The sequence below is a fragment of the Embiotoca jacksoni genome, unplaced genomic scaffold (assembly GCF_022577435.1).
Source record: "Embiotoca jacksoni isolate LCO1_2020_lvr unplaced genomic scaffold, fEmbJac1.0.p SCAF_1, whole genome shotgun sequence".
Classification (NCBI taxonomy): domain Eukaryota; kingdom Metazoa; phylum Chordata; class Actinopteri; family Embiotocidae; genus Embiotoca; species Embiotoca jacksoni.
This window is the reverse complement of record NW_027185229.1, coordinates 16,080,596-16,106,494: the sequence shown is the minus strand read 5'-3', so window position 1 is coordinate 16,106,494 and position 25,899 is coordinate 16,080,596. Positions and strand designations below refer to the sequence as shown.

The 25,899-nt window shown below is 45.1% G+C and overlaps 2 protein-coding genes across 3 annotated transcripts; one reads left to right on the top strand and one right to left on the bottom strand.

Annotated features, from left to right (window-relative positions):
- Positions 1-283: 283 nt before the first annotated feature.
- Positions 284-5,717, top strand: prkar2ab (protein kinase, cAMP-dependent, regulatory, type II, alpha, B). The gene is made up of 10 exons (XM_069142550.1): positions 284-984; positions 1,108-1,143; positions 1,263-1,402; positions 2,395-2,501; positions 2,620-2,773; positions 2,989-3,090; positions 3,211-3,285; positions 3,409-3,474; positions 3,645-3,783; positions 4,397-5,717. The coding sequence occupies exons 1-10, from the start codon at positions 717-719 to the stop codon at positions 4,519-4,521; spliced, it is 1,212 nt and encodes a 403-aa protein (XP_068998651.1). The 5' UTR covers positions 284-716; the 3' UTR covers positions 4,522-5,717.
- Positions 5,718-5,725: 8 nt separating this feature from the next.
- Positions 5,726-25,249, bottom strand: LOC138194061 (msx2-interacting protein). 2 transcript variants are annotated; one of them, XM_069142477.1, is made up of 15 exons: positions 24,923-25,249; positions 23,327-23,641; positions 19,813-20,289; positions 19,483-19,637; positions 18,068-18,268; positions 17,745-17,896; positions 17,529-17,654; positions 16,951-17,064; positions 16,739-16,852; positions 16,543-16,643; positions 8,912-16,328; positions 8,444-8,512; positions 8,142-8,336; positions 7,887-8,045; positions 5,726-6,816 (listed from the first exon to the last, which is right to left on the bottom strand). In XM_069142477.1, the coding sequence occupies exons 1-15, from the start codon at positions 25,003-25,005 to the stop codon at positions 6,685-6,687; spliced, it is 9,810 nt and encodes a 3,269-aa protein (XP_068998578.1). In that variant the 5' UTR covers positions 25,006-25,249; the 3' UTR covers positions 5,726-6,684. The 2 variants fall into 2 exon arrangements, with proteins under 2 accessions (XP_068998578.1, XP_068998588.1); XM_069142487.1 differs by having other exon boundaries at positions 19,813-20,286.
- Between the last annotated feature and the right edge of the window lie 650 nt (positions 25,250-25,899).

Genomic DNA, 25,899 nt, shown 5'->3' with positions numbered 1-25,899 from the left:
TGCCTTTCCTAATCAAGTCCAATCAGTTTAATTAAACACAGCTGGACTCCAATGAAGGAGTAGAACCATCTCAAGGAGGATCAGAAGAAATGGACAGCATGTGAGTTAAGTATGAGTGTCACAGCAAAGGGTCTGAATACTTATGACCATGTGATATTTCAGTTTTTCTTTTTTAATAAATTTGCACAAATGTCTACATTTCTGTTTTTTTCTGTCAAGATGGGGTGCTGAGTGTACATTAATGAGAAATAAAATGAACTTTTTTGATTTTAGCAAATGGCTGCAATGAAACAAAGAGTGAAAAATTGAAAGGGGTCTGAATACTTTCCGTACCCGCTGTACATATATCTTTGCCAAATCATCAAGTTCTGAAGCATAATCCATTGGACAGCCTTTAATTACATGTGATGTGAAAAGTACTGGTCAATACTTTCCAACAGGCTGTGCTAAATACAGGAATCAATATAGCCGCAGAGTGGGAGAAGAGGAGGAGGAGGAGGAGTCACTTTGGTTCAGCGATGATGGTCCAGGCACAAAGTATGTTTGTCAGATCTATGGGCCTTTTAGTGCTGCTGACCCCAGAGATTTGATATTTCAGGTATTAAAAACTGAGCTCAGTGGAAATTGAATGTCTTCTACAAGTCTTTTGTTGTTGTCGTCGTTGTTGTTGTTGTGAGCTTAACAAAGTCCAGGCCCCCGACCTCTGAACCGCAACGATGAGCGCCGTGGAGATACCAGCCGGGTTGAAAGAGCTGCTGCAGGGATACACAGTGGCGGTGCTTCGTCGCAGGCCTCCTAACTTGGTTGAATTCGCGGTGCAGCATTTTACGCTCCTTCTGGAGAGCCAAAGAAATGACCCGCGAGGCAAGAAACGCGGCGCCAAAGCCGGAAGGAAAGGAGTCACTTTTGAAACGAATTCAAATAATAAAGACGAAGAGGAGGAAGAGGAGGAGGAGGAGGAGGAGGAGGAGCAGGACACTACCCGTGCGTATCACACCGCCAAACGCTTTACAACAACTCCCAGAAGCAGTGACAGTGAAGTATGCCGAGCTCCTTCGCGCTTCAGTGGGATTTGTCCGATGCACTGACCTCCGTTTCTCTCTGCAGGGTGCACCACCGGGACGTACAACCGCAGGGTTTCAGGTCAGTCACCGAAACAAGATGTGGAATGAATATGAAGTTCACGTAGTTACATGAGCGCAGTAGGTTTTTTTTATTATTATTATTATTATTATTATTATTATTATTTTATCCTGCTGCAGTTTGTGCCGAGGCGTACAACCCCGACGATGATGAGGATGAAGACACAGAGGCTCGGGTCGTGCATCCCAAAACAGACGAGCAGCGTCGGAGGCTTCAGGACGCGTGCAGGGATATTTTACTGTTTAAAACACTGGAGCAGGTACAGCAGGTTAAATCGGGAAGGATGGAAATAAGTGGATGTCCTCTTGAATATGATTTATTTATTTATTTATTTATTTTTTTTTAATTTTAAAAAAGAGACAGGCCTGTTGTTACAGTGTTTTCGGGTCAGGTTGAAACAGACAGCTGATTCTATTGGTTTACAAAGCAGCGCATAGAACAAAAGGTAATTAGGTCTGCTGCTGTGCTGTGAAGAGTCTCAGGTCTGCTCTTGTCCTCGCAGTCAAAACCAAACAAGAACAAGCAGCATTACGGTTTTTTTTTAATGCACAACTTAAAGCTGTCAGTTCGTTTTAACCGAGGCCTGAAACTTTTTTTTTTTTTTATCAGTGGAAGAAGTACTCAAATCCTGTACTGAAGTAAAAAAAAAATCCATTAAAATAAAAAAACCTGCGTGAAAAATCCAAGTTTTATGATTTTACATTACATCATTAGATGATTAATAGTAAAGCATCAGTGCGTAAGCGGCATGTTACTGTTGCCAGCTGATAAATCTGAGGGGTTGTCAGATGATTACTAGGAGAGGAAAGATAGAAAAAAAACAAAAAAAACACACACCCTCTTTTTTTCTCTAATCTTTAATTTTCTGTAATATATCGGATCATTTGAACATATGGAAATGAAAACCATGTGAGGAGGGGAGGGAGGGGGAGGAACAAAAAAAAAAAATCACTATTTTGTGGAGCTGTTAACATCTGACACGTGACTCCGACTACACGCTGATTTTTTTTTTTTTTGTAACACTGGTTTAACCTTCAACGATGTGTTTTAAGGAGCTTTTAAATAAGCTTTTAAAAGTTTTATTACATTATCCATTGTGTCAAATCATCATCAATATCCCCCCTCTGAAATGTATAAGTGGAAGTATAAAGCAACATAAGACTGAAACCACCGATGTTTAATTTATCGTGTCCGTCGTTGCGATGCCAACTCCACGTACAAATTGGACTTGCTTCGCTTTATGTCCCGCAGGAGCAGTTCTCTGAGGTGCTGGACGCCATGTTCGAGGTGTTGGTGAAACCTCAGGAGCACATCATAGACCAAGGAGACGACGGGGACAATTTCTACGTCATAGAGAAGTGAGTGAGCGATTTTTTTTTTTTCCCAGTTCTCGATCATTCGTTCGACGAGGTGCCGTTTAAAGGTGTCGGGGACTCACTCGGACCTCCGTCTCCGCGTCTCGTCTCGTCTCCGCAGAGGCGTGTACGATATTTTCGTCCGGAAGGACGGAGCGAGCCTGTGCGTCGGAAAATATGACAACAAGGGGAGTTTCGGCGAGCTGGCTCTCATGTACAACACGCCGCGGGCCGCCACGATCGTCGCGACGCACGACGGCGCCCTGTGGGGCCTGGTGAGTCTTGAGCGAGGGCGGCGACCTTCGCCGGTCCGCTGCGTGACGAAGCGCGCACACGTCGCTGAAATGAACCAAAAAAAAAAAAGGATTGAAGCTTGAGATGCGACCGAAATCTCCCATTTTCTTTGGTTGTTGTTGCCCCGTCCCCCGTCCCCCTCCCCCCCCCCCGTCCCCTCCCCTCCCCTCCCCTCCACCCCGTCCCGCCCCGGCAGGATCGAGCCACATTTCACAGACTGATTGTGAAAAATAACGCGAAGAAGAGGAGGATGTACGAGGCCTTCATCGAGTGCGTCCCTCTCCTGAAATCTCTCGAGGTGCGCGACCGAAAGACGCACTGAAATTGCAAACCAAATCACCACGAGGTACACGAGCACGGGTCACGTTACGCTTCGGCAGTTCACCTGTTGTTGTCCCCTCCACTTCCGTCACTTTAGCTCTCGGAGAGAATGAGGATTGTAGACGTTTTGGGAGCGCGCACGCTCAAAGACGGAGACCGCATAATCACACAAGTACAGCGTTTTATATTTGTCGCGTTATCTTAAAATCTTTTCTTTCTTTTTTTTTTTTTTTTTTTTTTTACATCGGCTCTTAGATTTAAAAGCTGTGTTTTTGCTGCTTCCCGGACTTTGCAGGGCGACACGGCTGACTGCTTCTACATTGTGGAATCGGGAGAGGTGAAGATCACGATCAAACGTAAAGTAGGTACAGCACTATAATCAATTCTGAATTTAGTTGCCTCTAACTTTATTGTTCAGCGCTGGATTGCTACCTGCAGATAGGTTATATGTATTTTTTGTTTTTTGTTTTTGTGTGTGTGGTAATGCAAAAAAAAAAAAAAAAAATGATGGGGTTAGTTTGTGTGTTGCAGACGAAGGCGGGCCAGCAGGATAACGCGGAGGTCGAGGTGGCTCGTTGCTCCAGAGGGCAGTACTTTGGAGAGCTGGCGCTCGTCACCAATAAACCTCGAGCGGCGTCGGTTTATGCTGTGGGAGAAACCAGATGTTTGGGTACTGTTGCGTCGAAGACGTGTTTACATTTGGCGCGTCGATTTTTTTTTTTTTTTTAAGCTTCGCGCTCAGGGAATGATGCCGAAGTCCGGTTTGAGACGATGCAGTGAGCCAACAACTAGACACACTAACTTAAAGACGCCCTCCAGTAAAAAAAAAAATATATATATATTTTTTGTTGACATGTCCGTGTCGTGTTTCTTATGTGATAGAAGGCGTATTATTAGTCAAATCAGCAGTCACCGCCATGGCTTTTGAGTATTTCTGTTTGGGAACTGCAGTGGCGGTCTTGACAGTTTTGAAATACACCGATTCAGACAGCCGGGGTTTCATGTGTCACAAACTTAAGGAACCAATCCAATCACGCTGCAGGCGAGCGGCGGAGGGGTGGAGATAAAAGCGGGGACTGAAAGAAGGCAAAGGCGTAGAGTTATATCGAAACCACTTAAAGGCGTTAGGGGATTTATTTATTTTCTTGGGGGGGGGGAACGTCCAAAAATGTAATTTGGATGAAGAGAGATGAGGTTTTAGGGCGTTAACTGATGGGAGGACGGAGACTTTAAGAGCCTAAAGCCGGAGGAAATCAATTTAAATTTCTGTCTTTTTCTTCCAGTGATTGACGTCCAGGCATTTGAGCGTTTGCTGGGACCCTGCATGGACATCATGAAGAGGAACATCTCTCAGTATGAAGACCAGCTGGTGGCTCTTTTTGGCTCCAGTGATGATTTGAAACACTAGTGCGCAATCTTTCGACCAGTATTTCAAATCGACATAGTAGCAGTGCATGTAAAACAATAATCTTTCCCCCTTTGAGGTAAATACAAGATATAACTAACTCTTGTTTTTATACCGAGGTAAACAAACTCTTCCCTGTACTCTACGCAGAGGTAAAAAAAAAAAAAAAAGTTTTAAGGTGTGTTCAAGATTTACCGTGTTCAACAAAACTCAACAAGTGAGAGACGTCCTAAACTTAGATAAAAGAAAATCAATTCAGTTAATCAACTAACAATCGAGCACATTGCAGTGATTAATCAACGAACGAGCCATTAACCAGAACTCTGACTAACTGATGGAGCGACGACGTTTTAGTTTCACACCTTTCATGTTTTGTTCAGTGTCTTTGCAGGTCTGCCAACAGGACCTTCTGACATGTCACAGTACTGACAGTTGTAAATGGCGATGAATATTTTATGCGAAATGAACGACTTTCTCCGACGCTTCACGAGAGCGGAGCCATCGTTAATGGTTTCAGTGACACCTGTGTTTTTTGCCGCGTCAAGTTAAATATTAGTTAAAATATCAAAAAGAAGTGAAGGCTTATTACTACATGAAATATTTTCCACTCTTTTTTTTTTTTTTTTTTAAGACTAAAATTGTTGATCTGATAATTGAGCTTTCCTAAGAACACAAGACTAAGTCATATCTTCAGATACTATATAGCTGAAGAGCTGGACTAAAATGTTTTACAGGTGAAACACTTCCAACTGGCACCAGTCTTAGAAAGAGAAAAATTATTTTGCACGTCCATCCGAGTCAAGTAAACTAAGTAAATCCATTTCTTGATTATTTAAAACGGACATGCAGGACTTTTACATATAAATGAACATGTTCCATTCATCCCCGTCAAATGAGTTTACACGATGCTGAACAAACCTACCAGCAGGGGGAGACAAGTTTCACACCGCAGGTTTGACAAGCTGCTGGTAGTATTTTCCATCTGCACTCAGGATCTGTTAATCCCATCTTTTGTTCGTTTAGATCTTTGTTGTGTGGCATACGGTATGCAAGTAAACCCTTGTTTTTAATAAGTAAAAGGCGTGTCTCGAATATTAAAGTGAGCAAAATCATGTATAAAACTTGAGCTACGTAAAAACCTCTTGCCAAAAAAAAAAAAAAAAAAATACATGACAAACAAAATAAAGGATTATCTTAAATATTCGTGTTTTCTGGAGTTTGTTTTATTTGAGTTACAAAATATGAAGTGCCATCAGCAGACTCCACGGATGAGTTTGCCAAACTTCTTGTGTTACAAGTATTTACACCCGAAAATTCTTTCATCTTCCATCTAAATTTTCACACTCTGCATTTCTGGTACGTCCCAGAGTTCAAGTCTCCGTCAAGTCTCCAAAGTTCCATCAAAGTTTAAATATTTAAAATATTTACACAGTCATGTATTCAAAAAAAAAAAAAAAATCCCAAATCGTTCTGTAGCTTGTTCGACGCAAAGGCCGGCGCCAGAGGTGTAACTGCTTCAGTAGTGAGAAAATGAGCAGAGCTGGTGGAATTAAAGGTGTTAAATGAACGTGGTCCTCTACAGGGTCTCCATAGTTTTATAATTCCTCCTCCTCCTCTAAAGAAAGCCTGGGCGAGGAAGTCTGTACATGATTATTAAAAATTACATGTTGAAATGTCTTTTCAGCCATTGCAGTACAACAGCTTCTATGATCCTCTTGTGAAGAAATTAATGACAATCTAAAAATGACATGAAAGAAAACAGGCCACCCACAGTCATTAATTAGTGTTCATCAAACATCCTGATTTGTTTTTTGTTTTTTTGTTTTTTTTTCCTTCAGCGCATCTCTAAACACTAAAATTAAACTCCAATAAATAGAAATACAGCAGAGTGAGGGGTCAAGTAAGACTCATTCTGGTTTGGTCCATCCCTGAGTTCTTTTGAGAAGGACAACTATCCCAGACAAGGAGTGACAAAAGGAAAAAAAAAAAAAAAAAAGACTGATGGAGAAGAAAAAAAAGTTGTTGGGTTAAATCCTACACATTCCCATCGTGTCCAGGAAAAAGCAACAACAACAACAACAACCTAATTCTCATATTCCTCTGGTTTCCTGAGGCTCATCGGCGGCGAGAACATCTGTCGACGGGGACAGCTCCCTGCGGTGACGGTTACACCGAGGTGATGACAATCATGAGGTGTGGCGAGATGCTGGAGATCCTGTTGAGGAGGTCGGGGGCGAGCTGCGATAGGTGGCTCTCCGAAAACTCGCACGGCGGGAAAATCTGGAGCACGTAGGCGGGCTGGGGGGGGGGAAAAAAACCAACAAAAAAAAAAGACCCGACGTCGGTTACGCATGTAAAGTGGTTGTGCAGTGCGACACGAAAAAGGAAATCAAATCCACACATTGTGCGTTCACTGAAATGGTTTTTAACGGGACGGCGAAGTATGAAACGTCCACGCAGCAAGTCTACGCTGTGAGGCGGCAGTAGAGCGGCCGCCCGGCGTCACCGCAGCGGGACCTCGCGGGTTTAAAAAAAAAAAAAAACAGCAAAAAAACGGTCGATAACACCGAAGTGTAGGTAAAGAATTGGACTTTATAAGGACTTTCGCAAAGAAATGTGCCCGGCGGATACTGTACGACAAGTTTTATGTTGACGATAAGTCATCAAACAACATCAAAATAAAGGTTAGGATAGACTAAACCTCAACTTCTCCTCTGTGCTAAATTATCTGCTGCTCCAACAATAAAATAAAATAAGTGAAACTAGCCTCTAATACATGAATTCAACTTTATGATGCGGAATATACATTATGCCTTTTATCTCGTTTCTTATGCTTTGATCCGTTTTTGACGCATTTCAACCGTTTTATCTCCATTTCTTTTCTATAGTTTTAATTGTTCCTTTATATCCATTTTTACGTGGAACGATGCATGTCATTATTTTGCTGTGAAGTGCCTTGAGCTGCATTTCATGTATGAAAGGTGCTGTACATATAAAGTGAATTATTATTATTATTATTATTATTATTAAACCCCCATGTTCGAGTGGCTTCCAGACTGACCGGAGGTCTGACAGAGCTGTCAGCTGACTGAGCCGCTGGCTTGATGCCTTCCAAGCTTTGGCGGTACGTTTCCTGGCTAAAATTCAATGGATACAGCACCGAGTTTAATTAGCTGATGCATTTCTTGTGATGGACATGGAATCGCGTAGTTTGATGATTTATAATCAAAAGCTATCAAATAATTCCTGCTGAGTTTAACTGGCCACCAGATTTACATCATTGGTGTCCAAGATTATTATTATTATTATTTTTTTTAAATCAACCCAAACGACTAAAACCAACATTCATATCAACGGTCACGTCCCACCTGATTGGAACCTGGATTGGGGATATTGATGATACCAGCCGCCAACTTTGTCTGCAGGTAGTTGATGAACGCTGCCTTCAGGGCTTGAGTTTGGTTTAGGACGTCGTCCTGATCTCGTCCACACGGCAGAGCGAGGAGAAGACAGAAGTCGCTGTCTCCCTGCAGAGGGACAGAGGTTAGTGCCGCGAGCAGACGCCATGAAAATGAGAGAGACAACGCGTCTCGGCGGGAAAACCAAGGCTGACGACAACGTACGGTCATCCTTCTGGCGACGCTCTCCAGTTGCGACGCTTCCAGTCTCATCCTCTGGACAATCCTCAGCAGAGCGCCTCCTTCCTGCAGCGGCAGCGATCGATGAGCCAAAGCTTTGTTGCCGCAGACGAAGTGCAGCTGGACCGCAGCCGTGTCGTTCTTCAGCGCCAGCAGGCCTTGCCACACAATGGGGTATTTCTGCTCCGACACGACGGCAGACAAAAGACAAGTGTGTCAAACAAAACCCGCCGCTGTTTGCGCCGCTGCTGCTGCTGCTGCTGCTGCGGGGTGAGTTTCCGTCTTACCGTGAGCAGCTGCACCATATTAACCGGCTGCGTCATCTTGCTGTCCGGTTTCGTCTGGAGCTCTCCGCCCTGCGGATTCAAGGAAATGGGCGCCTTGCGTCAGGAGCAATTTAACGAGGGCATCGACACGCGCCGCACCGACCGTTCGGCGGAGACGCGTCGCTAAAACGAGCGTCTTGAGCTCGGAGCTGACCCTCCCTTTGTAACGAGTTCAGGTTTGGCTGAAACGCCTTCAGCATGTATTCAATAGTGGAAGTGTTTTGGAGCCCGTCGACCGCGGTACTGTTGGAACGGTTTTCATGATAAAAGAGACTTTAGCAGCAATACGAAGCCTTCGGTCATTAATGGACGAGGCAAAACGGTACAAACACCCTCCGGATAACGCGATGTAATCTTCATAACGGCCGGTTTTAATTTAATCGTTACGCGTGTACATGGAAGCTGGCGCGTCAAGTCCAGCAAACTCACCATAGCGGGCGTGACATTCACCGGTGGCTGGTTCAGTCCGACGGGAGAGGGCTCTGGTAACTGAGAATGGATGCCTCGGGGGTTCGAGTACATGCCGGAGTACTCTGGGTAGGAGCCGCTGGGTCCCGGCGGCAGCAGCTGAACTCTCTGCGGCGACGCCATCGCTGCCCCAGATTGTCTAATCCCGATCAAGCCGTCCTTCGGAAGAGGCGAGTGCGGCCTCTTCGCCTCCAGCGACTTCGTCATATCCTTCTCGGAGACGCCTTTCGGCAACACGTGCGCTCTCGGCGATAAGGACGGGTGAAGGGCCTCTTGAATGTGCCCGGCGTGGGGGTCGGCGGTCGGCCGCTCCCCCTGTTGGTGCAAGAGCACGCGCATGTCCCTTTGGGCTATGTACGTCTCCAGCTGGACATTGCTGCGCGAAGGTCCGCGGGGGTCCGACTGCAGAGTCTCCAGTTTTAGCTGCGCGGCCGACGCTCTTCCCGTCTGGTGGAAGTGTCTGGATTCTTCCGGTTCCCCGTCGTGACTCCTCAACGAGCCGGGGTTCACCTTGAGAACCTTGTCGCGGCCGACGGCTTGCGGTGAGGTAGATCGGGGCTGCATGGAACCGGACCACGGCGAGGCGAGGGGCTCGCCGTGCATCCCGTAGCTCATCACGGAGAGGGGCGGAGTGTTGACCCGAACGTCTTGGACCAGGTGTCCCACCGGGATCGACTGGGTAACGCAGTGAGGAGACATCCGCCCCAAGCTCCCGGGCACACTGTGAGGCTGCATGATGACCGACTGCTCCGCGTGGTGCACACCGGTAATGAACTGCTGCATGGCAGGAAGGCCGGTGGGGAGCATCACCGGAATGCCCTTTGGCGACGACGAGCCGATGGGCGAGGACACTTTCGTAAACGGGGAGTGCGGGTGGCCCGATTTGCGCGGGGACCGCGGCTCCTGTTTCACCGCGCCGAGGTGCGAAGGCGCTCGGTCGCCGCCCGCCGTCACGAAGCCGACATGGTTCCCGGGCGGAGACGGCAAATGGGGGCTTATGGCAGGACTTACGGCCGAGGTCCACGGCAGTTTCGCGCCGTCTGTGCCATGAAGATCAGCGCTGTCCATTTTCTTTTGATGTTTCAACGGCATGTATTCTTGATGGTAACCCATCACTTGCTGGTTACCCGGTGGGAGACGCTTCACTACTCCTTGAGCTCCAGACTGGTAAGTGGCTTCCAACTTTTCCAAACCCGTGCTTTCCTGTTTAATAGAGGACAGCGGCTGTTGTTTACCAGGATGTCCGTGGTCCGTCTGTGACGAAGGGCCCTTTTGAAGCCCCGGCTGAGAGTGGCCGAACATTTCCTGCTTGATCTGGGGCATGGACACCAGCTGCTGAGATTCCATGTCGCCTTGTGTTGCTTGTGGGATCTGACTTATCTTCGCGCTGATCCGCTGGGGTCCCTCGGTTTTCTGGCCCGAGTGGCTCAGTACGACAACTCCTTCGGATGTATTCACCCTCAGACCCGGGCAAGATCCAGTGCCCAGAGCGGGACTCTCGACAATGAAGCGCGCGGCGCTTCCCCCGTCGTCCCCGGCAGACGGGCCGTGGTATGGTCCCGTCTCATCTTTGCCGGGCCTGTAGGTCGTTTTGGGTAGAGCCATGTCCACGCATCCGATGTTCATGCTCGCTTTGTCCTCGGGCTCGGGAGGATTGCAGACACGGCTGATCACGGAGGTCGCAGTGGATGCGATGACGGAAATCCCCGACTTGGTCTCGGGCGTTGTCAGTGAGGCTGGAGGTCGAACAACAGGCAACGCCGAGTGAGCTGGCATCTTGCCGTCGGACAGTGGGGACTTATTTGGGACAACAGGCGTGGGGGTGTTACCTTCTGACGGGTTCTGGTCTCGAAGGTTGGGCAGATTACTGGGAGCGGGACTGCTGGCTGGCAGCGAGATGGTTTTGTGTTTCATGAGAATCTGTCGCAAGTCACTTGTGCCGTGATCGACGGCCATGTTTTCAGAGTCTGAGGGTAAAGGCTGATTTTCTTTGGCTGCTAACGGCATGACGGGCGACGAGGAAACGACGGTATCTTTAGACTGGTGGCGCCAATCTGGTGGAGAAACAGGGATTCGGCTTGTTTGAATGGGTCTGATATTTGGCCTGTTGGCGAGCGGAGACAGGGAAGGGGAGATGCTCTCGGGTGGCAACTGTTGAGGCTTCGGGCACATTGGACTCTTAGACTGGGGGTAAACGGATTTAAGATGTTGAATTTGTTCTTCGGAAGACGACTCGGACTCCGTGTTCACGTCTGTAGCCTTGACTGCCGAGAGGTCGGGCTCTGGCTTCCAAGCCGTAGGAGTGATCACCGTGGCAGTCGCTGCCGACGGAGGCGTCTCGGAAACCATTTTTACGTCGGAAGCCGTGCCGTCTGCCGAACGAGCCGTCGGCTCCTCGCCGACCGACTGTCCATCCTTTAAATCTTTTCTTACTTGCTTTTGGCCTTTGGGACGCTTCGGTGTTTTGGGTCGTCCCTTGGCGACCTTTTTGGGCGTGTTTGGAAAGGCAGGTTCCCCCGGTGTAGAGGAGGTGTTCGTTTCAGGTTCATCTTCCTTGACAGGCGGAACAAAGTCTTGCGCAACAGGCTGTGCACCTAAATCTGCACTTGTCGGAGGGGCTGGCGTTAAGGGTACACCTAAATCCTCAGCGGTTATCGAGTCTATAGCAGCCATGAGTTCCGTCTCGCTAGCAGGGTTGGAGGGTTTCTCTTCGTCCGGTTCACTTTTTACCTCGGCGAGTGGGACAGGTGGCGTCGGCGTTTCTGCCGGAAAAGTCGGATCTGTAAGTTTGGCAATGTTTTCTACAGCCTGCTCTAATTCTAGCTCCTGTGAAATTAAGCTTTTTGATGGCTCCACAAGGTCCTTTTTTTCCAAAGCATCGTTTTCCTTTTCTTCATTGTTGGAGCCTCCTTTGTTTGCATTAGTGGCCTTCGAAACGGGATCGCTGGGGTCACTGGGTCGGACCTTTTTTGACGAGTCTTCTTGATTGCTAAGCTCTTCTTCCCCTAACTGAAGAAGATCTTTCACCTCCGTGACGTTCAGTCGTATTTTAAGGTTTTTGAGGACAGGGGACTTGGGAGTCTTTGTCAGCTTGGTTTTTCCTCTCACGATCCTGTCTTTTTCTGACGTGGGTTTCTCCTCCGAGACCAAAGAATCTGTCTCTTTCCTACTGGATTTCCCCTCAAAAGCTTTGTCATGGGGAACATTTTTGTCTTTGCCCAATTCTGGACCTTGTTTGTCCTTCTCGTCTCTCTTTTGGTCAAATTTCATGGATGGATCTTCTTTACACGAGCTTGATGAATCTTGCAAAGCCGAGGTATCTTCATCTGTGAAATCCATTTCCTGCTCATCATCATCGGCTGCCTCCGTTTTATCCACCTTCCTTACCGACCCGGATCCTAAAGCCGTGGACATCTGATTCGATGGACCCTTTGTGCTGTGAGGGGACGTCCTCCCTTTAGACACTCTTGGAATTCGTTCGCCGCTTTCTGATTCATTTGAATCCGTGTCTTTATTGTCCACTTTCAATTTTTCGACTTTAGGAGTTGCACTCTCATCGCCTTGCTTGCGATTCTTGGGGGGACGGCCCCGTTTAGCTACATGTGTTGGAGCGGGCGGATCCGGTTCAGTAATCTGTTGTGGCGCATCTTTGTCCATCCCTCGTTTTCGTGCAGAGCGTGGCGACTCTGTAATTTCCTTTCCGGGACGAACCGGTGCATCGTCTTCAACTGGGGTGGCGTAGACAGACTTGACGTTTCTTCGTCTCGCTCTGCCTAAGGATATGCTCTGCTCCATCATATCGGGATCGGAGCCGTGAATAGGAGATTTGCCCGTGGACTTTGATTCGGCTCTTGGGGACGACCCACGTTTCAGCTTCTCTTTGTCAATGCGCTCACTCTTGCGCGTGGCTTGTTTCTCAGAACCAGAGGTCGACGTGATGGGAAGTGGGGCAACCTCCGCTGCGGACTGTTTGCACTTTTTGGTTTTCATTTCTTTCGTCTTCGTCCCTTTCTGAGATATGACTGGTTCATCATTGGAGTCGTTGTCAATAGGCATCGGCACTTTACTAAGTTGAAGGCTCTTCTCTCCATCAGGCTCTTCTCCTGCTTTACAGGTGGGATGAGTCTCTTTCTTGACTGCGTCCGCCTGCTCCGCTAAACTAGAAGGTATTGGACTTCTGGCTTCAGGAACTTCTGCTTGTGCCATCTCGGGTTCCAGCTCCGGTTCTGAACTGCTGACAAACTCATTGGAATCGTGGCAGCACGGCAGTTCTGTGACGGGAGGTTTTAGATCCTCGGTGACGTTATCCGACTTCGCTTCGGTTGGAGAGAGTTTACATCTATTTACAGAATAGTTGGGTTCAGCTACTGCGACACGCGCAGGTTCAGGGTCTGATGCCGTCTCGGTTGGCGGGTGGAACGTGGGTACAACGTGGTCACTTTCTTTAACCTCGTCCTTTAGAAAAGGCACAGGAGGATATAGATCGGGGGCCGGATTTAGGGAAACACATTTCTCTTCTGATGGAGTTAAATCCTTGACCGCAGATTGGGTGACAGAAGTAGGTGCGAGCCGGGGTTCAGGAATCATTTGCTCGGCAGGACTGATGGGTTTAATTTCCGGCTCCATAATGGATTCTGCAGTTTCAGGTGGCTGCAGAGCTTGTTCCTCATGAACGGGTGCTTTTTCTGCTCGATTCTCATCCGCGAAGGTCGTGTTTCCTTTCGCTTCCTGAATTTGCTGACTTTTATTCTTCTGTTGCTGTAGTCGCGTGAGTTCCAAAAAACGACTGTGGAAAAGGACAACCGGCCCCGTGTCCAGTTCCCCGTCTACTGTCCCTTGCTGACCCAGTTGTTGATTTTGTGTCTGTTCAGGTTCTTCATGTTTGCGTTCCAAGTGTTGAAGCCGTCTGGAGTCCAGCTCAAAGACGGGGCTGTGAAGGAAGCGGGAGGCAAATAGTTCCCTGCGTTCGTGTTCCTCTGGTTTAGGTTCCTCCTTCCTGTCTTCAAGTTTGTCTTCCGATCCACTTCGAATCTTTTTCTTTTTCATGTACCAGGAGGGTGTAGGTCTCGGTGTTGATTCTACTTTTTCGGTGTCTTTTCTGTTGCGCAGACTTGCAAAGTGAGAATCGCAATCTAAAAATGACCAGTTATCTTCTCTGGAAGATGAAAGAGATTTAGCCCGCTCGAGCAGAGCCTTTGTGTCAGGTGTGATGGTCTGGTCAAGGGCAAAGGAGTAGAATTTGTTCCTTTCCAGGTGTGCAAGTTTGGGGTCTGAAAACCTGTCAGCCTTCGGCCTTTCAGAAAAAGGCATAGATGTGGAGGGCACGGGAGAGTGAGGTTTGGTCTCCCTGTCCTCTTCGGAGTCAGATCGAACTTCTCCAGGCTCCAAGTCATGCCAAATGCCATATTCCAAACGCTTGCGATTGTGAATGTTTTTATTCAGGCTTCTAGAAAAGTTTAGGTCGGGTAACAAGTCCTGTTTCACTCTGCTCTCCCATCTCTTTTGCTGCTCTTCTTCAACACTGAGTATCAAAGTGTTTGCCTTGGTAACCTGCGTGTTATGTGTCCTTTTGACTAACAGCTCCAGGTCTGGTTGAAGTTTGTCATCATTTCTACTCAACTCCTTTTGAGAAGCATCCACAAAATCCTCATCTGCATGGTGAGGAAAGTGCTGATGTCCCGGAGAGGCGGTGTTGTTCCAGTCGGGATCTTCACTTTTTTGCCTAAAGCTCCGGTAGACACGCTCTCTCTTTGTTCCAGAGTCGGGGTCAAATTGGTCTGGTTTCTTCAATTTGTGAGATGGAAAATTATCCGTGACATCTTCAGGTGGTTTACCGACTTCATGCACAAGACTACGATGTTCCAAGTCCTCCGCTTCACTTCCTTGGGGGCTCCCTGGTTTGTCCCGTTTGTCGGACTCGCGCTGCTGTTGCTGCTGGTGCAAACGTCTGTTCTGCTCCATCTGCTTGCGGTAACTCTGAGAGAGGTCAATGTCGACGTGGTCTTCCTTGGTCTTGGCACTTTTGTTAGTTTCGTCATTCTGACTAAATTTGAAAAAAGCATGGTTGTCTTGTTCTCTTGTGCTGCTTTGGTCTGTGAGCTCCTCTTGTGAGAACCTTCTGGCTGAAGTCGGCCCTGGGTTTCGTTTGGACTCCAGTGGGTCCAAAGATCCCTCTGATTTCTCTCTTAGTCCTCTCGGGTCTTCTTGAGCATCTTTTTGTGGGCCACTTTTATCAGTTTTGAGCCTTGAATCTCTCCGCTGTGAATCTTTGTGTTTGTCAGGGTCGGATTCTTTCAAATATGTGGCACTGGCACCAAAGTCAGAAGACTGATTGCCATCCTCCTCCTCATGCCTGCTTCTCTTCTGACGAACAGTCCTTCCACCGGACTCAGCAAAGCGCCTTTTCCTTTCAGCGAGGCGATCGGAATCCACCGATGAATCCTTCCCATCATTTCCAGTCTCAGACTTCAGATGTTTCTTGAGTCTATTTCTCGCATCCAAGTCCGGGTTATCCCCCTTACTCATTTCAGATCTTTCACTTTTTACAGCGTCCTCATGAACAGTTGACAACTGATTTCCAGAAAGAGTGTCACCATCCCCCTTACATTTTTGTCTCTCGTAAACATCCTGGTCTGAGCCTCTGCCTTTTCCAGACCCTTCATCAAAAACAGTCTCAAGCTCTACTTCAGGAAGTGCCTTGGATGGGGATTGCCCCTTTGCTTTCCTGGATTTAGTCTTCTCCATTTTCTCTTTGTCACCTTTCTCTTTTCGTTTTGCACGTTTGGTTTTCTCAACCCCGGCCACACGATCTGGTTGACTGCTCTTCTCGGCCTTCTCGGTCTTCTCGCTTTTCTCGGCCTTCTCGCTCTTCTCGGCCTTCTCGCTCTTCTCGGTCTTCAAAGGATGTTCTACCACGCTCTTTTCAGATTTGTCAAAATGCGGTGGTGGTGACACCGAGCTCACGCTGCCACTTCTCTCAGAGGACTGGCTGTAAACCCGTCGTTCTGAGTCTCTGGGAGCGCGCTCGGACGGTGAAGGCGACACCGTGGGCGTAATAGGTCTCCGTGGATGGGAGGGGCTCCACCTACTACGATCCGCCTCAAAACGTTCTCGCTCTCTTTCTCGCTCCCTTTGAATGTAGGTGTATTTTCGGATGTCTTGCTCAAAGGGGTCTCGATAGTCCCTGAAGTCTCTTGGGTCTTCGTGATAACGTGGGTCAAAATGTTCTCCTTGATAATGCTCCAGTTCAGGGAAGCGTTCTCTGCTGCGAGCAGCATAGTCTCTTCGAGCCTCCTCTGGATAGAGGCCTGGGGTTCGTATATTCTCATAGTAAGCCCTTTCTGCTGTAAACTCGTGATATGGAGGTCTACGTTCCTCTCTGGAGAGTAAATGGAGAGAATAGGGAGAATGAATTGGAACTCGTCAAATTTACACGGTCACTTTCAGATTCAGAAGAAGTGCGTACTTTGCAAACTATGATTCTAAATATTACCACCTTACATGAGACATGTTTTATCAATGTTATTTCATGTTTTTGAAACCGCAAATAAGTAGAAACAATTGTAGACAATTAACAATTTTGGCAAATTTACCGTCGTTCAGGAGGAATTTCATAGAAGTCTCTAATGTCTTGCCCGGACGCCTGCATAGACCGGTAGAATGCCATCTGACTCTCTTGACTCGCGAAATCCACCTATCAAAGATGAACAGACACGTGCAAATGAAATAAGCACACGAATACATAAAAAGTACATTCTCCAATGTTTCATTTCACTTTCCATTCTTTACCTTTATTTTATTGCCACCAATCTTCCAGCCTTTGGTCTCCCTTACAGCTGCTTGAGCAAAATCGGTGTTGTTGTACAAGATGAGGGCCATCCCTTTCAATCTATCAAACACAACCTAAACACGACAAAATTTAAATCATTCACGGGTTTGGAAAAACTAAGCTGAAATCCAAAGCAGCAGATCTTCAGTGGGATAAAATAGACCACCTTTACCTTGACGACGTGTCCGTAGCGGCAGAAATGCCGTGTGAGGTATTGCTCTGTAATATTAGTTGCCAAACCGTCGAGCCAAACACACGTGGTGGGCATACTCTTCCCAAAACCAAGCTTTAAAGGAGAAGGAGAACAACACGCATATTACGTCATCAAAATACTGTACATTAGATTGAAAACATACATGGACCAGAAATGTGAACATTGCTTCGTGTAACTTTTGTTACATTTAGCCCAGAAAAAGTGTTGTTTGTTTTTTAGGTCAGTGACCTTTAACAACAACATCAGTTTATCCTCGATAAACAATGCTGTTGTGCGCATTGTCCATCACATAATAGGCTCCATAGTGGACAAGATCCATTTGGATGGGCCACTTAGCCACGATATAGTGAACTACGCATTGGAAAAGTGGACGATCCGAACACGGCACGAGGAAAGGTTTGTGCCAGATTTGAAGACATTTCCTAAAGTGTTCCTGAGATATCGCATTCACGAGAGTGGGACAGACAGACAACCCAAAAACATCATGGACGTCGGCAGCCACGGCTGTCCCGGGCACAGAGGAATTCAAACGCTACCTTTAGTCTGTTGCTTCCCAGATACTCTCCATCCATCTTCTTTATGGCCTTGCAAACACTGGCAATATCAGAGTACTGGACAAAGGCATACTGGGGAACTCCATTAACCTTCTTGATGTCAATGTCCTTAAGGAAGACAGACGGAGCAATTAAAGAATGACACTTAATAACACTTTCTTTTTTTCTTTTACACAGAACAGTCAGACGGTAGCTTACCACAATTTCTCCAAAGCGTTGAAAAATGTCAAGCAGTTGCTGATAACTCGTGGTCTTCTCAAGGTTCCCAATAAACAGCGTCCTCGTGGCCTTCGGGTGGAACTCATCTATCCGGCCATCCAAGGGTCTGAACTCATTTTCACTCTCTGTTTCTGAAGGAAGGAAGAGGTTTATCATTAATATTAACATTACTAACATGCTGCTCAGAATTTCCACCACCAGCACGCACAATTTGGGGAAATTACTTCTGGGGAATAAAGCGGTCTGCACCGGCAAGTGTTCATCACAATAAAGAAGCGTTGTGTTTATTTGCCATCACTCACCAGGACCATTCCAGGCCGTGACTTCAATAAGCATGCCGAAGAACAGCTTCCCTTTGGAGACGCTGAGAGCTTTCTCTTGATCCTCTTGCTGTCTGAAGAACACCAAACCGTAGCGGTCCTCCGACGCTCCGTGGATCTGCACGGAAGTCACTTTCCCATGTTTCTTGAATTCATGGAAGAGTCCGTCTTTTAAGCTCGTGTCTGCAGAAAGAGAGTTGCTTGCTAGTAATACAATACTCCAAAAAAAAAAAAAAAGATTTTTCAAAAGAACTAATGATGATAATGTGTTTTAGTTTTCATAGAGCTGGTTTTGTTTTCCTCTCACAGCTTCCTTTCACAGTTTTTACACTTTTCTAGATGCCTGACTTTTTGCTGAAACCAGACATTACATTTGTGGCTGTCAAGCAGAAATTATTGGCTGATTCTGTGTTTTAACACGTGCTGCATTTTTTTTCAGGTCTTTAACAGGTCATTTCACAGGCTACATATATCAGGCTTTGACTCAAGAGGAAAGAGCTCATTACAAAATGACAACATTATTTGTATGTTTTCAGTTTGCAAAGTGAAATATACACAAATACCTGACTATTAACAAGAGGATAAAGTATTTAAGATTGTGGTCTGAGAGCCTCAAGTATAACTACCATGAGTAATCTGTTTGCAAAGTGAAATATACACAAATACCTGACTATTAACAAGAGGATAAAGTATTTAAGATTGTGGTCTGAGAACCTCAAGTATAACTACCATGAGTAATCTGTCAAAAGCACAACTATGGAAATAACAGAAGCAGCGTGACCTGTGTACTAGTTGGACAACATTCAAAAATCATGATTACCAACCACTAATCAACCGTAAAAAAAATGTTTTTTTAAAGCGTAACTATAGTATCGCAAATGTACTAAAATGAAGAAAAAGACAAAAAGCATAAGTTACTAAATTTAAAAAAAAATAATAATAATAATAATAAATATATATATCCAATATATAGTACATATATATATATATATTATTATTATTATTTTTTTTTTCAGTCCCATTTTTTCCCTTCCACCAATCATACAATTGCATTAAAAGGTATTGGATAAAACGACTATAAAACTAAAGTCCATAACACAAAATTTATTTCATTACAGTGAAGTATTCCAAAAGGAAATTACATTTACAAGCGTCTGGAACTGCACTTTTAAACAGGTTCACCTTTAATTAACCATAAATTAAATTCTGATCCAATTCATGCTTTAGTTTGATCGTATTCTTCATGTGTTAAATGTCCACTTCAAATCTCAGTTGAGGCAAAAACTCACGTTGTTTAAGATGTTGTTATCTAGCCTTGTAGAACATTATAGTTCTGAGAAAGTAGGAAAAGATTGTCGAATTGGTCCATCGAGAGGCCGTCGAGACGTAAAACTCACCTGTGGAGCGCACTGGTAGATTTTGCACTTTAATTCCAAAGCTTCTGCGCGGCTCTTCAGAATCAAGTCCCATAGAAGACTGAGCAGGAGCATGCGTGGCTGAAGACTGGACAGAACGCGCCCGTGACCCGTCACTGGAGCTGCTGTTCGAATCACTGTCATCAGCAAGCAAAGAAAACAGAAAACGCCGCAATCAGACACTTGGCTGTTTAAGTCCAAAAAAAAAAAGGTATTTACTCACCAACCAGCATCCAATTGTTTGTAGACAAAAATGCATTCATCGAATCAAATCCATCAACCGTTAACACCGAACCAAACAAAATGTCCCACCTGCCGCTGCCCGTGCTGCTGGTGCTGCTGACCGAGTCGGAGCTCGAAGATCTGCTCCGGGACCGAGATCTCGGACCTCTCCCAGGAGACAGAGGGGCTCGTTTTGGGGAATGAGGAGTTTTGGGGGTCTGCCCCGTGGTCCGTTGAGGGGAAGGGTGCCTCGACTGCGAGGAGTGAGATGATCGGCTCCGACGGTGATGGTAGGTTCGGTCAACGCGTCGTCCTCGGTCATCCCTGTACAGGTCTCGCCGTGTCGAATTAGTCAGAGCGAAGGGATCTCGGATTCGAGAGTCAAAATGTGGGTCCGACGCCTCAAAGCTGCCGCCGATAGCGCTGCTCCCCGGACCGGCGGCAGCAAACACGGCGCGGTCGCGGTAATAATCGGCGTTGTAGTGCCGCTGTCTGTCGAAAGTGCCGCTGCGGTCGTGGTGTCCGTATGGGCTGTGATCATATGCACGTTCACGGCTTTCTGAACTACTGTGAATAAAAAATAAAATAAAAAAAAAACAGGACAGAGAGGGGGAGGAGGGGAAATAGTTAATACGATTTTTAATATTAAAAAAAAAAAAAAAAAAAAAAAAAAAAGGCAAATGAACATTTTGGACTTTAAAATGTACTTTAAGGAAAAACTGTCCAGTGTTGTAAAGATACAGCTGAGAGCAGGCCAGATGAGATGTGGGTTCAATTTATGTAACTTCATACAACTAGAAAGTACTGTGCCAGTATTTTTAATGTCACAATCCCGTAATTTTGTTATTGACAGAAGCTACTGCTCTGTCTCCGCTTAAGTTGTTACCATCAATATCAATCCCTGGCCTCTTCTATGGTGTTTCTTTCTGTCAACTATCGTGTGTTCAAGAACTGCTTTCAAACCTATTAGCAAAAACTCCCATAACAGAAGTTTTACAAGGCGTACAGCCCTCGATAGAAAAACAATACCAAAACTGTAAAAACGAGACAGTCTAAAGAATTTCACTCTTCAAGACATATTGAGAAGCAACCTATCAAATACTAGCACTGTCTGCAAGAAATAATCAGATTACATCTGTGGTGCTGCTCCGAAATCTAAACCGAAACAGATCGAAACTTTCAGTGGCCTAAAATCCTGTTTTTATTTTAAGAGAGCAGAAAAAAAACCTTCCTGACAAATAATATTTCCCATCATGTAAATTCATAAACAGTCACAGGAAACAAAGCTGTCCAAAGACTTTTATAGTCTCTGGAGCTTTCTTTACTCTACTCATACAGACATAGGCCGAATCCAGCAATGTGGAAATGCTGTTCGGCGTCCCTTTTAATTACTTTCTTGGTTAAAAAAAACAAAAACTCTGAGCACTCGAGTCCCCTCAGGGTGTCCAGGGGAGCTGATTTCAGAGGCTGACTGTTCATGAATTACTGCTGGTGAGAAAAAAAAATAATATCAAAAGGAAACATTTCTTCAAAGTAATCAAGTGGGCAAAAATTCTGTCAAGGAGCTCTGGTACTGAAATTTATAATTCCATGCAGAGTTTAGATCAATGTATTAAATAATACTTCGTGTGCTGCTGAAAAAAAAAGAAGCATTTACATAAAGACATATAAATGACAATAATACATGTAATCTATACATTTTCACATTCTATGTAGGCGTGTATTTTTTTTTTTCTCTCTCTTGCATCAAATTAATAAATTTCCCTAAAAGCAGTGCAAGACTAATATTAGACAAAGCACTAAGGAAGGTTAGAGAAAGAAAATATGCAGAGGGCAGAGCAATACCAACCTTTTAGAAAAGAAGTTACCTAATCCAAATAAAATCTAGGTGGTCAGAATGTGAGAGCCCGAATGAAAAACCGAGGGGGGGAAAAAAATCAATTGATATAATTAGGCAAAAAGGATCTCTTGAATCGTATTGCACGTTATCTTCAAATACTGAGCACCAGGCCAGTAGATTGTTGATGTATAATCCACAGTTAGGCTACTTAATTCTCTTCACTGGATGGAAAAAGGAAAAACAAAACAACCACAGAAATGGACCTCTTTATGGATTTCAGGACATGTGCTAAAAAAACATTGGAACATAAAGCCTAAATGAATAAATATGAATAAAAAAAAAAAGAAAAAGATGATGAACTTCGGGGTATTCAGCACATTCCAGGTTGGCTATTCAGTAAAATGGAGCCTGAATGGAAAATACATCCAACTGGATCAGTCTTCTCTTATAATATCAGGAAATAGTATGTCCCAAAAGTTATGCTTTACTCTAAAAAAAACAAAAAGGTCAAAAATGTATTCCACTGGTTAATGTCAAGTTATTGAGCATTACACAGGCTGGTAGACTCTCAAGACACATAAAATCCTCAGGGGCTCATGGGCTTGACATAATCCCACAATCAATGGATCCTATCAGGTGTGTTTACTAGACGGTTTCATCTTTTTTTTTTTTTTTTTTTGTAGCAACATGCAAGTCTACTTGAAAAAGTTGTCTTGCGCTTCCCCTATCACAATGGAGGGCTCTTCTCCTCACTGAGGTCTCACACAGCTACATCCACACTTGAGTAATCCAAATGAATGGCCGCTACACCTATCCAAACTAGGGTCCAAATCAGTACATCCAGCCAGCGGTATCATATTGCGTACATCCAGGAGGTTACATCCCAACTATGCATTCTTCATGTGTCTTCATGGCCATCCACCCCCAAAACAAGAATAGCTCCACAAACTTTGCTGGTTGGTTGTCTGGATCCTCGCTGTTTCTTGCAAAGTCTTCTCGGCATCACTTCCATATGTGGGACAACATATTTTTTTTTTTTTTTTTTTTTTTGAGAGAGAGAGAGATGTATAGTTAATTTGATCCTAAAATTACTGACATAACCTGGGACATGTGCACTGCATCAATCTGTCTCGAGATGTGTGATGACCGTAAAGTTCTTCAACCCACTTGGTCAAAACGTAAATCCAGAACAGGATGTATCCAGATGCACAAAAAAAAGAAGAAGAAAAAAGGTAAAAGTAGTCCAATCATCAACTGTTGCAATGTGGGAAAAAAAATGACAACCCAGGATGGAGGGTGCTTCAAGTAATGATACACCTGTATAGATTCTTCAGAGAAAAGCGCATCCTTCATAACGGATATTTATTTCCAGCTTCAAGCGATTCCAAGTAAAAATCGAGGTTAGATCCCATGTATAGGAGAAAAATGATTAAAAAAATATCCAAAAGCTCCCCAAGGTAGTTTCCCACAAAATGTAATAAATCCAACACTCACCAGGATATTCCTCACAGATGTAATATCCAAACCAGATGTCAAACCTTGAAATATAGTTACCTTACCAAATGATAATGTGTAGTTAATTTACTTAGATCCCACGGGCAAGGCAAGTCAATTATGATGAAAAGTGGAACGATCCCTAGATTACCTTTGTGTAACCCCATGAGGCATCAATGCCACACGAATAACCCAACTATATGTTTAGGTTTTACACCCATCTGATATTTAGATTCCCCTGGTTTTTAAGGGGACGCCGTGTCCACTTACCCATCTATTCTCCGTTCATAACGTCCCTCTCTGGTGTGAAGGGACACAGGTGGGCCAAACACTGGACCAACTGTTCCCCTAGAGAATCCTGTAACGTCTCGACTGCTCGAAGGGGAGCTGTCTTCAAGGCCCCGAACAGCACTGGGGACTGACCCAGGTTCATTGTAGTCAGTCCGAAGGTCTCTGTCCCCCATCTTGTTGACAGCATTGTGAGCCTTTTGCGCACTTTTGATATCCACAAAATCCACAAAGGCCGCAACACCCCCCTCTGACCCTCGCTTTCGTAGAACCTTAACGCTCTCGACGCGGCCATACCTGAGAAGAAATGACAATGAGAACAAAGAGGACATTACATACACACCAGCCACAAACAGGGTCAGCGCAACTGGTAGTCTGGTGAATCAATAGCAGAAGAGTCACTGATGCTGAAAGCAAGTACGCAAGTCAGTTTCTTCTAATATTTCCCTCTAAGCCAAAAAAAAAAAACCCAACAAACAAGCGAATTGTCTGAATTTAGGGAAGTTTGTCTGCAATTATTATGCTGGATGATTACAGTTTATGTTGTGTGAGTCATCGGCGGTGTCTGGGACGGGACACATGTCAAATGTCAGCATTTAACAAGTGTTAAAAAAAAAGCATTGTGTTCAAAACACACAGTTGACAGCCGACCAGGGAGTGACGCGGCGCCGCAAAAGATCCCATTAACCGCGATGTTTGTCGAGTTGTGTACGTGTTTTGTTGACGAGATAAACAATCGGCCTTTAGATTACGCAGCCAGTGATAAACGACGCGAAGCGTCACAGAGCTGCGAATGACTTACAAGTTTATTATCTCGGTTTAAATTCAAGTTAAATCTTCACCCGCGGGAGAACAAACATGTTTGCAGTTTAATTGAAAACTACAACAGGACAAACCTCAGTTATCTCATAAGTCGCTACAGTAAAAAGGGAAACGACGCCAAGCAACTCAAGAACTTGCCAATATCTCCAATCGGTCGCAGATTTGGACTTGTCTATATTTATATTTATATTATATTATAAGATGGCTCCAGCATTGTTTACTAGACAGAAAAAAAAAACCCCGTCGTCAGACGTTTCCAGTGTTTTAAATAACGCTGGTCATCTCGTGCTGATGACCTGGACTCCGGCTGCTCTTCCGACTCGTCCAGATCACGAAAACGTCTCGACTTCCCACAAAATGGTTGGTTGGGTGTGTTAGCTCGGTGGCTAAGCGAACCCAGCTAATTGCCTCTCGGGCTTCAAGCAAAAGTTAACGAAAGATTACAAACGATGAACGTTTCGTTTTGAGCGTCCGTATTGCGCGTATTTCGCCTTCCGAATAAACATCGGGGTTTTTTTTTGTTTTTGTTTTTTTGCTTCACGGTACACGTCGCGCAAAAAAAAAAAGAAATCGACTGACTAGTAAAACTTAAAAAAAAAAAAAAAAAAAAAAAAAAAAAAAAATGCTAACTTTAGCTTCATTAGCATTGATAGCGGGCTCTCCCGTCGGTGCTGCACCTTAGCGCGCGCTGCTTCGCTAACACGGGCTCTCTCTCTCTCTTTCTTTCTCTCTCTCTCTCTCTCTTACGTAACCTACCGTTTAAAATGCTCCACAATTTTCTCCTCTCGAACATGTTCGGGCAAATTTCCCACCCAAAGGTGTCTGGTTTCCCGAACCATCTTGCACTTTTCTTCCCCTCCTTCACACACATATGAATCTCGCACGTTTTCTAATCTCCCCCCTCCTCCTCCTCCTGCTCCTCCTCCTCCTCCTTTGCCGGTCGGAGAGGTCTGCCTCGAACAAAATGAACGACGGTCGACTCCGTGACTGCTCTGGGCCCGGTAGCCTGCCGCCGCTGCTGCTGCTCCGCTTTTAGCTTTTTTAGCTTGCTGCGTCCTCGATCCGCGCGCGTGATCGCGCGGCAAAGGCTCGCTCCGAGGTGGTTACGGGCGCGCGCCGCGCGCGCGCGTCACAGGAAGCTATTATGGACATGCATAAACAGTGAGCACGCAATTTCCTCAAGAGCAGCTGTTGAGTGAGGTTTGCCTTCCAGCGTCACTTTGAAAAAAAAAAAAAAAAAAAAAAATCAAGAAAAGAAGACAATTCATCGTCATCTAACAGTTTATGAAATACGGAACTGTTGTTGACTTATTTGATCAATGTAAAGTATTTCTGTAAAGGTCAACATAGGCTATTTAAATGGGCATCTTGGATAACTGAAAACTTAGGCTGTTATAAAATAACTATTTCAACACAGACTATGTTTCAATCCCGTCAGTGTTTTTCCAAATAGATTTTTTTTTTATGCACACAAGTGAAAACAGGGCAGAGACTCAATCGTTTTTTTGTTGTTTTTTTTCAATTAAAGGCCTAAATTATTTCATAAGTCTATGAATGTCAGAAAATCGTAAAAAGCGTATATATTTTGTCCTTAACAGGTTCAAACCCAGAGATATCTTTTTTTATAATGATTTTTAAAGCAGAAAATCACATTAACAAAGATGAAATCTAGCTATTTTTGTATTTTAGTGAAATAGGTCTAAATTATTTCAAAACTAAACGTCAAGATTTTT

What these genes read in the sequence shown, in the direction of transcription:
- prkar2ab (XM_069142550.1), top strand. Translation starts at nt 717, where the DNA reads ATGAGCGCCGTGGAGATACCAGCCGGGTTGAAAGAGCTGCTGCAGGGA. An exon ending in GGAGGAGCAGGACACTACCC is followed by an intron (nt 985 to 1,107) that starts GTGCGTATCACA and finishes TTCTCTCTGCAG; the next exon opens with GGTGCACCACCGGGACGTAC. An exon ending in GTACAACCGCAGGGTTTCAG is followed by an intron (nt 1,144 to 1,262) that starts GTCAGTCACCGA and finishes ATCCTGCTGCAG; the next exon opens with TTTGTGCCGAGGCGTACAAC.
- LOC138194061 (XM_069142477.1), bottom strand. Translation starts at nt 25,005, where the DNA reads ATGGTTCGGGAAACCAGACACCTTTGGGTGGGAAATTTGCCCGAACAT. An exon ending in TCTACCAGTGCGCTCCACAG is followed by an intron (nt 18,269 to 19,482) that starts GTGAGTTTTACG and finishes CTCTTTCTGCAG; the next exon opens with ACACGAGCTTAAAAGACGGA. An exon ending in ATATGGTGCAGCTGCTCACG is followed by an intron (nt 8,337 to 8,443) that starts GTAAGACGGAAA and finishes GTGTCGGAGCAG; the next exon opens with AAATACCCCATTGTGTGGCA.